General features: G+C 46.0%; 1 protein-coding gene across 15 annotated transcripts in view; it reads left to right on the top strand.

The window, feature by feature from the left end:
- The window catches only part of meis2a (Meis homeobox 2a), a 104,303-nt gene extending 86,099 nt beyond the window's left edge, over positions 1–18,204 (top strand). For 9 of the 15 annotated variants that reach the window (XM_045717090.1, XM_045717086.1, XM_014193733.2 and 6 more), the window contains 3 exons: positions 8,098–8,156; positions 11,845–11,955; positions 16,441–18,204. In XM_045717090.1, coding sequence (XP_045573046.1) covers positions 8,098–8,156; positions 11,845–11,955; positions 16,441–16,682 — 412 coding nt within the window. In that variant the 3' untranslated portion in view covers positions 16,683–18,204. Of the gene's footprint in view, positions 1–8,097; positions 8,157–11,844; positions 11,956–12,492; positions 12,568–16,440 lie in introns of those variants that run through there. The other 6 variants (XM_045717103.1, XM_014193721.2, XM_045717108.1 and 3 more) reach the window with 3 other exon arrangements.
- The last annotated feature ends 613 nt before the right edge of the window (positions 18,205–18,817 follow it).

Below are 18,817 nucleotides of genomic sequence, written 5' to 3'. Positions count from 1 at the left end.
TTAACTTAAAGAAGAAACGAAGAGAGGAAAGGGACTCTCCAATAGGAATAGCTGGAGGAAGTTCCATCGCCCCGCCTCCTCTTCCCCCGCTTCTCCTCCTCCTCCCTACCTCCTCGACTCGTGGAGTAGCTTTTGAAAAGATTATTTCTGATAGTTTATGATAAATCCGTAGATAGGTGCTACAATCTGGTGGCTGGCTTAAACAGTTACAGTGTGTCTAGGACGCCCAGGTGGACAGATTCCATCTGTATTTACATCACAGTAGATTATCAGCCTTGTATCAGCTCAGTGGACCCTGGGCTGCCCTGCAGACTGCCTGATAATTGGGACTTGTTTGCTTTGTATTAAACACACCCTCCCAAGTTAATCTGCATACACTTTCAGGTCAAAGTGCATCAGCTGTTTTTCCAGACTTTTTTTTTTTTCTAAGACTCTTCTTCCATTTTTTCATTCCAGCTAAGAGTGACTCAACCACTCACTCAGAGTTTAGAATGTTTATCTGCCTTTGAAAGCGGAAGTATGGAAGCAATGAGTTTTAATAGAAACCAGAGGACAGTGATGTTGGCAAACAATGATCCAGGGATTGAGTCTAATCTTGTTCCAATTCAGATTGCGTCGCGTCTAATCTTTCTGCAAAAGCAGAGGCCCAGAATTTGACTGGCAAACAGAAACTCGCTCCAACCCTGCCTCCCCTAACTCTAACTCTGGCATGGGTACTCCAAACGGCCATGTTCAGGTCAGCTATGGAGGCAGTAAACTGTCAACTATTTCCGTGTCGCGATCATTTGAAGGACCCCTCCTCTCTTAGCACGCTCCGGAGGGGCTCGATTTGGAGCCATGGCCCTGGTTTCTTGGAGGGCCATGTTTGGTATGTCTCTCTCTCTTTCTCTCTCGCTCTGTGTCTCTCTTTCAACTCGTCAAACAAGTGGCTCCGCTCCTCATTGGCTGGGCTCCCTCAGGTCTACCTGTGATTGGCTCGTTGAGTCTCTCGCTCTATCGCTCTCGCTCTCTCTCTTGGCTGCGCTCCATGGCTGGTTGGTTTGGCATGAGGTTTTCTCAGGGAAGGAATGCTGACAACAGGAGCGAGTTACCAGGTGTGGCCGCGAGTCAGTTAACCAGAAACAAGGCCTTTCTGACAGATTGAAAGGAGGAGGAAGGGAGGGGAAGAAAAAAAACAGGAGAGGAGAGGCAAGACTCTGATATTCAGCAGCAGGACTGGTTTGCTGTGATTTAAATGCAAAGTTACTCTGTTCCTCTCTATCTCTATGAGAGCCTTTTCTTTCTCTGTGAAGAAACAGCATGTGACAACACAGGAAGAAAGAGAATACCAAGGCTAAGGTCTTCTGAAGGTGATCCTCTCTCTCTCTCTCTCTCTCTCTCTCTCGCTCACACGGGACAGCAGTCATTGTTATAGAACAGGAATCTCCCACCTCTCATCCACGCGCTCTGTCTCTGGTCTGGCGTTAGCGTAGCATAGTGTGCTAACGCGCTAGCCGGGGTATTTAACACCTAAACGGTTGCTTTGCAGTGGCTCCCCTCTGTTTGAGTGAGCTGAAATTAGTGGCTGGGGATCGTGTGTTGATCCAGCTCAGTGGAGAGCCAGGGTCAAGTGACCTCCTGCTGTCTTGACTCCATCACTCAGATTGTTGCTGTTATTGTGTTATGCTGCAAAGCCCCCCCATATAAAATAACATCCAGAGCTGCAGTAAATCCAAGTCTCTATAGGACTTCTACTGAAAGTGATACCCTCTTGGTCTTGTTGCAGACAGAGTATTTGTACATAGACACACTATGTTCCTGGTGGATAGAAACGTGCTGGGTGAAGGAGTGCATCTGTGAGTGGAGGTCCATTATCGATACACTGTACAGAATGTGAAAACACACACATGTACAGTAGGCTACATTCACAGGTGTGCACATACACATATGCTGGATATTGGCATGAGCAAGTACACACACACACACGAGCTTATTCCTTGGAACTTTTTTTCCACTCTTTATGTGTCTCTGGGTGGATTAGTAAAGCACGGTGCACTGCACAGCCTCTCTCTTTCTCTCTCTCTCTCTCTCTCTCTCTCTCTCTCTCTCTCTCTCTCAGGGTAATGTACGCATTCTGAGGGGTATCCATAGAAATGACCTCCCCATGACCCCGTAACCTTACTTGAATTATTTGTTTGAAGACAACATGGAGTTCCCATGCTGAGAGCCAGTGTGTGTGTCTGGTGTGTGTGTGTGTCCCTTACAGAAAAAAAACACGATTTAACATGTGGAAAATCACATGAAAGACTTCCCGTGTGATCACGTTTTCACATGTGTAGTTTTCGTGTTCTCAAATGTTGCATTACATGTTATCACATTAACTTCACATAATATCATGTGATCACGTGAAATTCATGTGGTTTTTCCGTAAGGGTGTGTGGTAATGTAACACTGAGCAGAGTCGGGACATAATAAGGGAAACCACCAGAGGTAAATACTAAAACATGGTTGGAGGTTTTGGAGAAACCTCTGTCTGTACCTAGTGTACCTGCCTCTCTCTCTCTACTGGTCTGGTTAACCCTCGGACATGTAGAGGCAGTGGATGTGTCTATGGTGTTGATGTGTGGATGTATATGTGTTAGCAGGAAGTTTGGGAGTGTAGTCCCTCCCACCTCCACACATGCACACATCCCTCCATCCCTGCCTGCCATCCCTCCATCCCTGCCTGCCATCCCTCCATCCATCCATCCCTGCCTGCCTGCCTGCCTGCCTGCCACCCATCCATCCTTCCCACCATCCCTGCCTGCTTGCCATCCATCCATCCCTGCCTGCCATCCCTCCATTACTGCCTGCCATCCCTCCATCCCTGCCTGCCTGCCACCCATCCATCTTTCCCGCCATCCCTGCCTGCTTGCCATCCATCCATCCATCCCTGCCTTCCATCCCTGCCATCCATCCATCCATCCCTGCCTGCCATCCCTCCATCCCTGCCATCCATCCCATCCCTCCATGTGTGAGAAGAGAAAACAGTGTTATCAGGCCTGGCTCTGATAATCTCAATTGGCTTTACTCAAACTGATAAAAGGTGATCTGGGGTCATAGAGGGGGCCTTGGTTGGTCAGCAACCCCCCTCCCTCCGCAACCTCGCCAATCGCGTTACTGTGGCAACTTGTTCAGAGAATAAAAACAGAGCCTGTTGTCATGTGTATGGTGGTTGGGTTGTGTGTGTGTGTGGCCGCCAATGGGGACAGTGTTGACAAGAAGGGAGTCAATCTCGGCAGCAACCGTGTATGCTGCTGTAAAGAGCTGTTTTTCCTACTCCAATGACCATGTCAGAACAGCATAACATTTGAGTGTGGACAGCAAACCAACGCTGATATGGAAATATTTCCAGGTAAACTTCCACAATAAATGCCCTAAGTATTAGATACTGAGCAGCAGTTGAGTTGAATGAGATCAAAACAGGTTCTACACTAAATAGATCAATAGCACAAACACGCTGTTTCATGTACACTTTGTTATTCCTGAGGCTTTCGCTTCCCATCACTGATCGGGTATTGGAATATTTATCACCTGCAAGGAACATTCCTGATTTTATGTGTTTATGGTTATGTCCCAGAATAGGTAGGAATCCACATGGTTATAATTTCCAATCCTTTGTGCCGTCTTGGGAGAAAAAATAAAAAGCAGGGTATATATTTCTGGCAGGCCTTGCTCTGTGAGCCTGCCCAGAGAGGGAGCGCGATAGTGGGACATTCTGCTGTGTTTACTTGCTCAGCTGGTTTTGATGCTGGAAGCCTGTCTCTCTCCTAAGCACTGCAGGCGTAGTGACGTAGTGAAGGTAGACAATAAACGATAGACAGCCAAAGATGCTCTTTTATATCCCTCTTACTCATAATGCGTGAGAGCCACAAACAGTTTAAAACAGTTTAAACCAGTATTTATGATATATGCCAAACAAAACCACGACCTTCAATAGATCACAAATCACAGCCCCAAATCAACATTGATACGGTGTACCTACCCTTTACCCTGTCATTTCCCATGTCGGTGTTAGTGTGTCTCCATGTCCTCTCTCTGGGGCCAGCGGTGCACCCTAAACCCTACCTGTACTCTGGATGCACCCTAAACCCTACCTGCACTCTGGATGCACCCTATACCCTACCTGCACTCTGGGTGCACCCTATACCCTACCTGTACTCTTGGTACACCCTATACCCTACCTGTACTCTAGGTGCACCCTATACCCTACCTGTACTCTGGGTACACCCTATACCCTACCTGTACTCTAGGTGCACCCTATACCCTACCTGTACTCTGGATGCACCCTCTACCCTACCTGTACTCTAGGTGCACCCTATACCCTACCTGTACTCTGGATGCACCCTAAACCCTACCTGCACTCTGGATGCACCCTAAACCCTACCTGCACTCTGGATGCACCCAATACCTTACCTGCACTCTGGGTGCACCCTATACCCTACCTGTACTCTGGGTACACCCTACCCTACCTGTACTCTAGGTGCACCCATACCCTACCTGTACTCTGGGTGCACCCTCTACCCTACCTGTACTCTAGGTGCACCCTATACCCTACCTGTACTCTGGATGCACCCTCTTCCCTACCTGTACTCTAGGTGCACCCTATACCCTACCTGTACTCTGGATGCACCCTATACCCTACCTGTACTCTGGATGCACCCTATACCCTACCTGTACTCTGGGTGCACCCTATACCCTACCTGTACTCTAGGTGCACCCTATACCCTACCTGTACTCTGGATGCACCCTATACCCTACCTGTACTCTAGGTGCACCCTAAACCCTACCTGTACTCTGGATGCACCCTCTACCCTACCTGTACTCTAGGTGCACCCTAAACCCTACCTGTACTCTGGATGCACCCTCTACCCTACCTGTACTCTAGGTGCACCCTACACCCTACCTGTACTCTGGATGCACCCTATACCCTACCTGTACTCTGGATGCACCCCATACCCTACCTGTACTCTAGGTGCACCCTAAACCCTACCTGCACTCTGGATGCACCCTAAACCCTACCTGCACTCTGGATGCACCCTATACCCTACCTGCACTCTGGGTGCACCCTATACCCTACCTGTACTCTGGGTACACCCTATACCCTACCTGTACTCTAGGTGCACCCTATACCCTACCTGTACTCTAGGTGCACCCTATACCCTACCTGTACTCTGGGTGCACCCTAAACCCTACCTGCACTCTGGATGCACCCTAAACCCTACCTGCACTCTGGATGCACCCTATACCCTACCTGCACTCTGGGTGCACCCTATACCCTACCTGTACTCTGGGTACACCCTATACCCTACCTGTACTCTAGGTGCACCCTATACCCTACCTGTACTCTAGGTGCACCCTATACCCTACCTGTACTCTGGATGCACCCTCTACCCTACCTGTACTCTAGGTGCACCCTATACCCTACCTGTACTCTAGGTGCACCCTATACCCTACCTGTACTCTGGATGCACCCTATACCCTACCTGTACTCTGGATGCACCCTATACCCTACCTGTACTCTGGATGCACCCTATACCCTACCTGTACTCTAGGTGCACCCTATACCCTACCTGTACTCTGGGTGCACCCTATACCCTACCTGTACTCTGGATGCACCCTATACCCTACCTGTACTCTGGATGCACCCTATACCCTACCTGTACTCTAGGTGCACCCTATACCCTACCTGTACTCTGGGTGCACCCTATACCCTACCTGTACTCTGGGTGCACCCTATACCCTACCTGTACTCTGGGTGCACCCTATACCCTACCTGTACTGGGTGCACCCTATACCCTACCTGTACTCTAGGTGCACCCTATACCCTACCTGTACTCTGGGTGCACCCTATACCCTACCTGTACTCTGGGTGCACCCTATACCCTACCTGTACTCTGGGTGCACCCTATACCCTACCTGTACTCTGGGTGCACCCTATACCCTACCTGTACTCTGGGTGCACCCTATACCCTACCTGTACTCTGGGTGCACCCTATACCCTACCTGTACTCTGGGTGCACCCTATACCCTACCTGTACTCTGGGTGCACCCTATACCCTACCTGTACTCTGGGTGCACCCTATACCCTACCTGTACTCTGGGTGCACCCTATACCCTACCTGTACTCTGGGTGCACCCTATACCCTACCTGTACTCTGGGTGCACCCTATACCCTACCTGTACTCTGGGTGCACCCTATACCCTACCTGTACTCTGGGTGCACCCTATACCCTACCTGTACTCTGGGTGCACCCTATACCCTACCTGTACTCTGGGTCCACCCTATACCCTACCTGTACTCTAGGTACACCCTATACCCTACCTGTACTCTGGGTGCACCCTATACCCTACCTGTACTCTAGGTGCACCCTATACCCTACCTGTACTCTGGGTGCACCCTATACCCTACCTGTACTCTAGGTGCACCCTATACCCTACCTGTACTCTGGGTGCACCCTATACCCTACCTGTACTCTGGGTCCACCCTATACCCTACCTGTACTCTAGGTACACCCTATACCCTACCTGTACTCTGGGTCCACCCTATACCCTACCTGTACTCTAGGTACACCCTATACCCTACCTGTACTCTGGGTGCACCCTATACCCTACCTGTACTCTGGGTGCACCCTATACCCTACCTGTACTCTGGGTGCACCCTATACCCTACCTGTACTCTAGGTGCACCCTATACCCTACCTGTACTCTGGGTGCACCCTATACCCTACCTGTACTATAGGTGCACCCTTGCAAATGAGCACGGCTCCATCTCTTTTCCCAACCGTGCGTTTTGTCCATTTAACTATGGCACTTTGAGCGGGCAGATTACAGGCGTTTACGTTAACAGGAGACGGTAAGGGCAGGTATCAGGGGTTCACGGGGGATTAGGAACTGAAATTGGTTCCAGAACCTTCCCTTTTTCCATCTAATGACCAGTCCTGTAGCGTTGCCCTCTCCACGTTCCCAGAAAGGTCTTTTTTTTCTCAAGAGGGCTCCATGCTGGAATACCACATGATGATTTGAAACATCGCTCTAATATCAACCACATGTGGGTACCTGTAGTGCTAGCGATCTCACTCCTCTCTGACTTCTTAGAGAGAGAGAGAGAGAGAGAGAGAGGTACTAGATGAAGATGGAAAGACATACTCGGTCAGTAAAGGTAAAGCCGGTCCGGGGCGGGGCGCTGTAGGCGGCTTGTCTTTGACATGGCCCTGGGTCCCTGCGTCCCATTTCAGACTTTAAGAGGTTGGCCCTGGCTGGCAGTCACCTCCAGATGACCCCTCTGTCTTTAGAGTGGAAAGCAGTGGGAGCAGAGAGGAGAGTCGGGGAGGGCAGGCTTTGTGGAACTGCACTTATTCGCCACTGTGGCGGTGATAAAACTTCACACAGCCTAATTGATGGGCTTGGTGACATAACAATACCTTGTGAAAGCACCGAGTGGCCATGCCTGGTCCTCATTTATAGACAGCTGGACAGGGAGCAGAACCCCCTGCAATGAAGGGCCAGAGTGAGAGAGAGAGAGAGAGAGAGAGAGAGAGAGAGAGAGAGAGAGAGGGTGGACAAATGAAAGGAACCAATTGTATGTTGCCCCTTGCGAACTTGCACATTATTTCGAATTTCTAATGAGCAATAACACGCTAGGAATAACATGTTTATAGGGTCTATGTGAGTGTGTGTGTGAGCGTGTGTGTGTGTGTGAGAGAGAGAGAGATGTGACATACTGAGCGGTCTAGCTCCTCAGTTGTACCGCCGCCTCACCACAGCACACACACTTAATGCCTGTAGAATGGCTCTTCGGTCTCCATAGCAACCAAATGTAATCAAAAGCTTTATTAAACAAGGGGAATAGATCATAAGGACATTAAAAGAAAACCTTGTCGGGTTCCCAAGTCTGCTCACAATTGCCCTTGTGTTACTGCTGTTTCTCTGTTGTGATTAGCCAGTGGCTAATGTTGTTACTAAGTCATACAAAACGGTGTTGTTTCTGTAGCGGTTTTTATTTTTAATGAATACTTCTACTTGTGTCCTATGAATGCTGTGTGATTTAAAGTGTTTCTCTCTCCTCCTCTCTCCCAGGTTCATTAACGCCAGGAGAAGAATAGTACAGCCCATGATTGACCAGTCAAATCGAGCAGGTAAAGAAACAACTAAATATACAACATATCTCTTCCACTCTTCGCAGAAACACCCACTCCTTACAAATCCACTCCCCTATTACCATACACACACACACACACACACACACACACACACACACACACACACACACACACACACACACAAGAGTCGTTAGGTGATTAACTGTAATTGGCGATATCCCAATCTAACCCTGAGAGGTGCTTTAGCAATACGTTCCCTTTCTGTGAGTTACTAATTGGACACAAGAGAAGCTCCAGGAAGGCTTGGAGCATTTTCATTTAGATTTCTTTTAAGGCTGTTGTGTATTTTTTTTCAGTCTTTTTTTTTCTTCTATCCTTCACAGCTTTTGGGGGATAGGTAGGGGGAAAGAAGAGAGGAGGGTTTCAATTGGTATCTACTTTGTGTTTTTTAATTCACTCAATTCCCTCCAGTGTCAGTCCTCTGGCTGCTGCTCTGTATTCACTTAGCCCAGATTTGAAATATCAAGGGTCCTATATATGTGATTGTATTGAACTTCATCATTTCAATTTAGTAATTATGGGCGATTAATTCATTCCGGTCATGAAAAACAATCTAACGGATGAGAATGAGTTTTATATGATCCATTGATCTCTGATTTCTGGCTGGCCGCCCTACGTAGGAAGAGACGTCCATTCCTCTGAAAAGGATTAAGGATGGGTTCATATTGTAAATTGATCAGGCATTGATTTTCCATATCTACCATGGTCAGACAACAAAAACTACTGAAAGATTGAGTCATAAACATGCCACTGAAATTGAGCAAATAATCTGTACAGGAATTTATGTAGCCACCCTATGCCGCATCGACTGTGACATTACTATGAAAAAACGTCAAGTAATATGTCTGAGGGGGAAAAGCTTTTTGTTGATTAGCTAGCTCCGAGTCTAGAGAGAGCCCCACAAATTGGGGAGGAGATTTGTGCAAATGAAGTTAAGCAATTATTGAAATGAGACGTGCCTTTCCAAATCGCACTGACTCCCAGTACAATTACTGTGGTTTGTTGGGAATGTTTGAAAGAGAGAAGAGGGATAGAAAGAGAAGGGAGAGCATGTGTTTAGGGTGTGTCAATCAGCAATCTCTCCAAAAACAGCATGATTTACAGCTTCCCCTAATCTTCAGGGTTTACAGATTACTCCGGATTAGGCTGTTTAGTCCGGGAATATGCTGTTCGCTAGACTCCACAACGCTCTTACTCAATAGGTCTAATAATAGGACAGTATGGTGTAATTTCATTTCTACTGTACACAGTATTATAATGTTATAATAATATTGTGATATGAATCTAATTTGTAAATAATCATCATAATCAGTCCTTTCACCTTCTGTAATTTGGAGATTTTAAGTCATTTAAATTTTCAGTGATAAATGATGACAGTTGCAGGGGGATAAATAGTCATATTTGTGCAAATGATGTCCCATATTGTGTCCATGTCCAATGATGTCCCATATTGTGTCCCTGTCCAATGATGTCCCATATTGTGTCCATGTCCAATGATGTCCCATATTGTGTCCATGTCCAATGATGTCCCATATTGTGTCCATGTCCAATGATGTCCCATATTGTGTCCCTGTCCAATGATGTCCCATATTGTGTCCCTGTCCAATGATGTCCCATATTGTGTCCATGTCCAATGATGTCCCATATTGTGCCCATGTCCAATGATGTCCCATATTGTGTCCATGTCCAATGATGTCCCATATTGTGTCCATGTCCAATGATGTCGCATATTGTGTCCCTGTCCAATGATGTCCCATATTGTGTCCCTGTCCAATGATGTCCCATATTGTGTCCATGTCCAATGATGTCCCATATTGTGTCCATGTCCAATGATGTCCCATATTGTGTCCATGTCCAATGATGTCCCATATTGTGTCCCTGTCCAATGATGTCCCATATTGTGTCCCTGTCCAATGATGTCCCATATTGTGTCCATGTCCAATGATGTCCCATATTGTGTCCATGTCCAATGATGTCCCATATTGTGTCCATGTCCAATGATGTCCCATATTGTGTCCCTGTCCAATGATGTCCCATATTGTGTCCATGTCCAATGATGTCCCATATTGTGTCCCTGTCCAATGATGTCCCATATTGTGTCCATGTCCAATGATGTCCCATATTGTGTCCCTGTCCAATGATGTCCCATATTGTGTCCCTGTCCAATGATGTCCCATATTGTGTCCCTGTCCAATGATGTCCCATATTGTGTCCCTGTCCAATGATGTCCCATATTGTGTCCATGTCCAATGATGTCCCATATTGTGTCCCTGTCCAATGATGTCCCATATTGGGTCCCTGTCCAATGATGTCCCATATTGTGTCCATGTCCAATGATGTCCCATATTGTGTCCCTGTCCAATGATGTCCCATATTGTGTCCATGTCCAATGATGTCCCATATTGTGTCCCTGTCCAATGATGTCCCATATTGTGTCCCTGTCCAATGATGTCCCAATGATGTCCCATATTGTGTCCATGTCCAATGATGTCCCATATTGTGTCCCTGTCCAATGATGTCCCATATTGTGTCCCTGTCCAATGATGTCCCAATGATGTCCCATATTGTGTCCATGTCCAATGATGTCCCATATTGTGTCCCTGTCGAATGATGTCCCATATTGTGTCCCTGTCCAATGATGTCCCATATTGTGTCCATGTCCAATGATGTCCCATATTGTGTCCATGTCCAATGATGTCCCATATTGTGTCCCTGTCCAATGATGTCCCATATTGTGTCTATGTCCAATGGTGTCCCATATTGTGTCCCTGTCCAATGATGTCCCATATTGTGTCCCTGTCCAATGATGTCCCATATTGTGTCCATGTCCAATGATGTCCCATATTGTGTCCATGTCCAATGATGTCCCATATTGTGTCCCTGTCCAATGATGTCCCATATTGTGTCCATGTCCAATGATGTCCCATATTGTGTCCATGTCCAATGATGTCCCATATTGTGTCCCTGTCCAATGATGTCCCATATTGTGTCCCTGTCCAATGATGTCCCATATTGTGTCCATGTCCAATGATGTCCCATATTGTGTCCATGTCCAATGATGTCCCATATTGTGTCCCTGTCCAATGATGTCCCATATTGTGTCTATGTCCAATGATGTCCCATATTGTGTCCCTGTCCAATGATGTCCCATATTGTGTCCATGTCCAATGATGTCCCATATTGTGTCCATGTCCAATGATGTCCCATATTGTGTCCATGTCCAATGATGTCCCATATTGTGTCCATGTCCAATGATGTCCCATATTGTGTCTATGTCCAATGATGTCCCATATTGTGTCCCTGTCCAATGATGTCCCATATTGTGCCCTGTTCAATGATGTCCCATATTTGTCCATAACATCCCTGTTGCTTGGGGAATGGCTGGTGATGGTCTTGACAGAACACCCTGATCTCGTCAAACTGCATGCTTTCTTTTCTCTGTTAGAGAACAATGCTTAATCTCTTCTGTTCTCTAGTGTTAAAGTGTGTGTGTCTCTGGTGTGTGTGTGTACTCATACTGTATGTGTTTGCATGTCATGCATCAGTCATCGGGGACACAATGTGTTGCAGTATGTTTGGGCCAGAGCTGGGACAATAAGCTGATTGTGTGGTGTGTCTTCTCTTTCTTTCCCTTCCTTTGTGTCCACGTTTTGACTACAATCAGGTTTTCTTCTTGATCCTTCAGTGAGTCAAGGAGCAGCGTACAGTCCGGAGGGCCAGCCCATGGGCAGCTTCGTGCTAGATGGCCAGCAGCACATGGGGATCCGGCCAGCTGGTAAGCCCCCCCTCCTATCCTGCATACCAGTCACTGGACTGTATGTGTACAGTCACCAATGCAACCCATTTTACTTTGTGACTACTGTAGACTGACAGGAACACCCACCAACACTCTAGCCATGGAAATATCACCCCTGCACTGACTATTGTACTGTACATGACAGCATCATCAACCCAATACTAACCAATGTCACAACACTACTGATGATATCACTGCACCCTAGTAAAGTCCCCTCATTCAACTCCACCCTCCAACTCCCCTGGGTATCACCCTTTGCCTGCTGCCTGCCTTGCTTGTCTCTCTTTTCGCCCATCTGACTTTGTAACAAATGGAGAGATTTGTTGGGACTTGAACTATCTAACGGTTTTAGACTCTTTACTACGGCACCTCCTCTTCCTCCATTCTCTCTGTTGTTTTCTCTTCAGACTTAACCAATCATTACTTCTACCAGGGTGTCTGTCTGCTCTGACCCATCTGTGATTCAACCTTTGACCTTCTGCTGATCTTTTCTCTGGCGTTTTCCCCCTCTTCTAGGGCCTATGAGTGGAATGGGGATGAATATGGGCATGGATGGGCAATGGCACTACATGTAACCTCCATCTTGTAAAGTAAAACGCAAAGAAAAAAGGGGAAGTAAGTACAACTGGGCTCTTTTTTCCTTGGATGTATTTTTCAAACCTCTGGGCTTGTGGTTTGTACCCACAATCCCCCTTACTCCACCACAATCCCTCTCCCATCCGCACCCTAATTTTACAACAACCTCCCCCACAGCATCCCCCACGACAACCAGTGAGTGTGATTGGTGTAGCATGGTGCTTTAAGGGGAGAAAGGGGGGTAACCAAGGGGGGTTAGCTAGCTACTGAAGGATGAATGGAAGGACTGAGAATAGTCGCCATGTCGTGAGGCTTTCTCCTGTCGGTCCTTGGGAGAGAGGGGGGGACTTGTGGCGCCAGCCAAGACAACAGGAAAACATTCACCCCAAACAACAACCCTGGCCTAGCATGGCATGTACCGATGCCGCACATTTATTTATCACAACAGGGCCATCGCTCTCCCCATCTCCGACAGCCAATGCAAATGTTGGACATTTAAGGAAAAAATAACATCTCCAGAGGCAGGGTCTGGCGGGGAGAAATTAAGCAGGCTCCAGTGAAGCAATAAAGAAGGAGACGTGAAACTGTCCTCCGAGTGACATAAATCTGTCTGGGGAACGATTGATGCCCAAATTATCTTATATGCAAAGACGGAGCGCAGCAGTACATTACAGTCCCCGGGTGAGATATACGGGCCGTGGGTGACATGGCCTATCCTTCACTGTGGGGTGGGGGTGGCGAGTAGGGGGGGGGTGATGGGGGGGGGGCGTGTGTTTGGATGTTTTTTACTCGAGGGGGCATTGACTAGCCCCGACATGAGACACACACAGATCCATTTGAAGGACCAGAGACATTAAAGAATGGCTGTGTTATAAAGGAAGGAATCTCTCGCTCACACACACACACACTCTAAATGGCTGTGTTATAAAGGAAGGAATCTCTCGCTCACACACACACACACTCTAAATGGCTGTGTTATAAAGGAAGGAATCTCTCGCTCACACACACACACACTCTAAATGGCTGTGTTATAAAGGAAGGAATCTCTCGCTCACACACACACACACTCTAAATGGCTGTGTTATAAAGGAAGGAATCTCTCGCTCACACACACACACACTCTAAATGGCTGTGTTATAAAGGAAGGAATCTCTCGCACACACACACACACACTCTAAATGGCTGTGTTATAAAGGAAGGAATCTCTCGCTACACACACACACACACTCTAAATGGCTGTGTTATAAAGGAAGGAATCTCTCGCTCACACACACACACACTCTAAATGGCTGTGTTATAAAGGAAGGAATCTCTCGCTCACACACACACACACTCTAAATGGCTGTGTTATAAAGGAAGGAATCTCTCGCTCACACACACACACACTCTAAATGGCTGTGTTATAAAGGAAGGAATCTCTCGCTCACACACACACACACTCTAAATGGCTGTGTTATAAAGGAAGGAATCTCTCGCTCACACACACACACACACACACACTAAATGGCTGCCGTCTGATTAAGCCTGGCCATTCTGCCTCCCGCTAGCACCACATCGCTGACATTTGAGAAATCAAGACATATCACATCCCAAAGGCAGCGGTGCAGAAGAGATTTTATTGAACACCCAAACTCCTTTGCCCAATGAGGCACAATATAATAACACTTACCTTGATTAAAAGAACCCTTTATATGTAAATTGGGCCTGGATTTTCCATAGGGTCACCATAGCCATTCTATCGACAGAGCCCATTTCACCCCTCGTTTTTTCCTCCCTCTCTCATCTCCTCTTCTCCTGTCTTTGTTAATGGCATCAGGGATAAAAACCCTTCAGGAAGCAATGTTCCCTAAAACAGGCAGATAGAGACAACATTTGCTCAGCTTGGCTAATTCTTAATATAGGCTATATAATTTTTGGACTATTTAATTACATAACATATTTTATGCTTCATGACCAATAACATTAATAGCTTAATACAGAGGAATATTATCATCTCTTGATACGATTAAGCTGCCACACAATATGGTATATTTGGTACTTAATTATCGCAAGCCATTGAGCAGGCCTGCTCTGCCAGAACAGGACAGAACTGAACAGGTAGAGGGAGAAAGAGGGAGAGAGAGGGAGAGAGAGAGACTGGTCACCATTATTGTCTTCATATGGTTGTACCACTCCTGTTAATAAAGGGGGGGCCACAGATCTACTTAACAGAATGACTGCAGCTTACAAGACTGGAGATTACCAGCTTACAGTGTCCAAAACATCTGTTGGGTCTTTTAACAGGAGGCGCTCCAGGTTATATAGAGGTGAGAGCACCCCTCACATACCCCTCGCCTCACACCCCAGCCCGGCCCAGCCCGGCCCAGCCCAACCCAGCATGCCCAGATTGATTTACTTATTTTATGACCCCGATAGTGAGGTTTTAAGAGAGCGTTCTGACAAACATGTGCATTTCCAATGAACTGATCTGGATAGTAGGGGTAGCGAGTATTAGAAAATGGCTGCCCGGCTTTCAGCCAATGAGATTGGTCATTAATCTCTGCCTCTGCTGTCCTTTTTCCTCTCCCTTCCCTCCCCACCTTCTCCCCCTCCCCTCACCGGGCCCTCTTGTGTCATTTCTTAATTGCGGCGTATTAAGGTGGAGGAATGTGGAGAGTGAGCATGCCTGGTGACCTTGCTGCTACTCCTCCCCCACCCCTTCTCCTCAGCAGGGTTAATTCCCCAGGGGTTCACATTACAAAGCAGGCCGGGTTGGTCCAGGACCCACTGGCTCCAGCTCCAGAAGTACCCAACCCCAGGCCCAGGCCTGCGCTTCCCTGCCTGTTCCCTCCCGAGTGTCCAGGCCTCTGGACCAGGCCTGTTCCCATAACTCCAGCCCCCCCCCCCACACACACACACACCTCCTCCACCACCACTACTTCCCCTCTGGTCTGTTGACAACAACCCCCCCCTGAATACCCAAACAGAGGCAACACTGAGCAGGTTCTGTCTCCACCACCCAGGCACAGTGTGAGGGAATGCCAACAGGCTGGGGTCTCCACACACATCAACACAGGGTCCTACTCTCCATACCAAGGGGTATTGCATCAGCATATTCCTTCCTCTCTCCCTCTTTCCTCCTCCTCCTCCCTCCCTCTGTCTTTCGCTCTACATCTCTCTCTCCCTCCTTTTATCTCTCTGTGCCTCCATCTCTTGCTGTCTCTGTGCTTTAGCAGTTGTTGTCATTATACTCCTAAACCCACACTCCCTCTATTCCAAGAGCAGCACTTTGTTTTGTTTAAAAGTGCCTCTTATTGGAGGGGGAAAACGCAAAGCCTTGAACGCTATTCTTAGACTGGCATGTTGTGATAGTTAACTGAGCTCTAAATTATTTAATAACTTCTTTAAGGGGTTTTAAATCAAATATGTTCCCAGTAGCGCGTCCCCCTGAGAAAATGCCTCTTATTCGATTTGTCACTACATTCAGTGGGGGAATTGACTGTTCTGCCTGTAAAAGTATTAGTGCTGCTAACATCAATACAGCTGCTAGCTTCTCCATACGTAATCCAAAACGACAGTGTCTGGATGGTTGGAGATCACTTTCCACCCTGAGAACTGCCCATGATTCTATTGACATTGTGAAGGACTCTCCATCACCTAAAATAGAGTGATACAATCGCTTTTTTAGCTCCTTGAATCCAAATCTCTGAAGTAGCTTTTGGGATATGTGTAATCCTAAATGTAGCTAGTATGTTTTTTTTACTTTATTTTTACACCACAAGATGAGCTCACTTTACACAAAGTATAAATGAATGTATTGTTTTATGTCAAAGTCACATTAATGGAATTCGGTAGTAAGAAATGGTGAGTGCTTGTTTCTAAACCTCTCTCTCTCTCTCTCTCTCTCAGGTCTGCAAGGCATGCCAGGGGAGTACGTACCTCAGACTGGTCCTATGGGCATGAGCATGGCCCCACCAAGTTACAACCCTACTCATCAGATGACCCCTCATCCCTCCCAGCTTCGACATGGACACCCCCTCCATTCCTACCTGCCTGGCCCCCACCACCCTCATCACCCCGCCATGCTGATGCACGGAGGACCCCCCTCTCACCCAGGAATCACCATGTCTGCAGAGAGCCCCCCCTGCTGACCCCCATTGACCCCAGCGCTGGAGGACAAGGCTTGGACATCCATGCCCAATAGTATAAGCAAACTTTACTACCACAACATCAACAACAACAGTAGCTTCTAAGAGAAGAAAACAAACATCAACAACCCTAAAACAAAGATATCTTCAGACTATTTTTCGGAATAAAAGCAGAACCCTTTTGACCATTATTAGACCGTAAAAACAGAATTCCAGATGAGCTGTGATGATTCTTCTTCGTTTTTTTTTACTTTTCAATTTTGTTACTTTCATCCAAATGGAGGACCAAGCTGACAAGAACACTTTGTAAAGTCTTGGGCTTTTGTTAAAGATCAACAGAAGATGTTTTGAGGACAGACACGTACGTGCGCAAACACAGACACACGCACACACTTAAGACACACGCATTCGCACACACACAGCGCACACTCTCTCCAGTGACACGTTCAACTCATTTTTCAAAACGGAATCACTCTGGAAGATTGAGAGAAAAAGAAAAAGACAAAAAGACTCCAAGAGTTATAACTACTGTAGTATAAAAAGTATAGCAACTAAGTTAAAACGTTTGCATTTTTTGTTGATCACTCAATTTCCTGAGCTAGTTGTAGAATAAAAGGTTAACCCTTTCTCTCACACTGTGTGTGCTCCTTCCTGGAGGAGAAACTGTCTCGGCAGTGCAGCAGCACTATTAAAAAGAAAAGATGGAACATCTCAACAACGGACGCCCACTTGCTCCCAACCACAGCGACAGGCAGAATAGGCCCTGTCCCCCATAAAGAACAGGGCATGATGGGAAAAGGCTGCTAAATGACACCTGATCTCTCCAGAAGATTCAGTTTGAACATGTTTAATGCCCCTCTTTTTGTTGGTTCATGAATGAATGTTACCCTGTAGGTATATACAAAAAAGTTCTTAGTTTGAATTGCCCAAGCACTGGATTGTGTTGGTTTTATACATTTTTATTTGATTATTATTTTATTTTTTTGTATCCTGGACTCTCATTGACAGAGCCTATTGAAGGAAACGTAATAGTGGAAAAGCAGCATCCTACTCTGCTTCTTTGCCTCTGGATCAACATACTTGCCATATGGACAATACTGACACAATGGTGGATTCTTTGGCACTGGGAGAAGCAATTGATGGTAGATGCACCCAAAAACCTAAAACTTCAAAGAAGAAGAAAAAAAAAGAACTTAAATTATGAACTCAAAGCTTTGGGAAAAAGCTAAGAGAATATTGTAACAAACTTCGTACAGAGTTCAGTCTATTAATTGTTTCATGTTAGATATTCTATGTGTTTACCTCAATTGAAAAAGAATGTTTTTGCTAGTTTCAGATCTGCTGTGGCATTGATATTGTATGTCCATGAATTCCTTCCTTTTTCAGCACGTGTTCCTCACTAGATGATAAAATGCCGTCTCCCTTAAGCTTTGTCAAAAATACATTAAATACTTGTATGAGGACTGTGACGTAATGTTTAAAAGGTGTTCAGTCACAAATGCTGTAATAAATATTTCATTTTTGATTTTTGTTAGATTTTTGTGTGCTGTGTGTTAAACATAACTTTAAGAGTAGGCTAATAGTAATTATGTAGTAGTGGGTTTACTTTTTATTATAGGTTGTATATTATTATTAATTATTATTATTATTATTATTATTATTGCAAAGTTGTCATGGTGCTGACAGAAAATGTTTAACAATGTTTGGCTAAATAGCTAGGCAATATCAATATTAAGGTAATCCTACTAAACTCAATTGTGCATTTAAAGACAGAGCATTTCCACACCCTTTGGTTACCTAACCTGTCAAGGCTTATAGTTGCAAAACCCCCAAGGGAGTTGCGCCACTTTAGTCGAATGAAGCATAATGTGATTTTATGATTTTCATAATGCAACCTGTTGCAACCAAACAAATTAATAAGTTAATATTCATTTTAAATGTGTGTTTAAATTATATTTGCAATGGTTTGTTTTCTTTTTCCTTTTTTTCATTGGAAATTAGGAGGTGCAAAGACTTGTGGAGATGATTTGCATGCCTTTATGGTAGAGTTTTAAACAGATAATCGATTTAGATAAAGTTTAACATAGGCCTATTTACAATCACCTGAGTTTTATCACAGACAAATAACTGCATTAGCT

This window comes from Salmo salar, chromosome ssa01 (genome assembly GCF_905237065.1).
Source record: "Salmo salar chromosome ssa01, Ssal_v3.1, whole genome shotgun sequence".
Lineage (NCBI taxonomy): Eukaryota > Metazoa > Chordata > Actinopteri > Salmoniformes > Salmonidae > Salmo > Salmo salar.
This window is presented reverse-complemented; position numbering and strand designations above follow the sequence as displayed.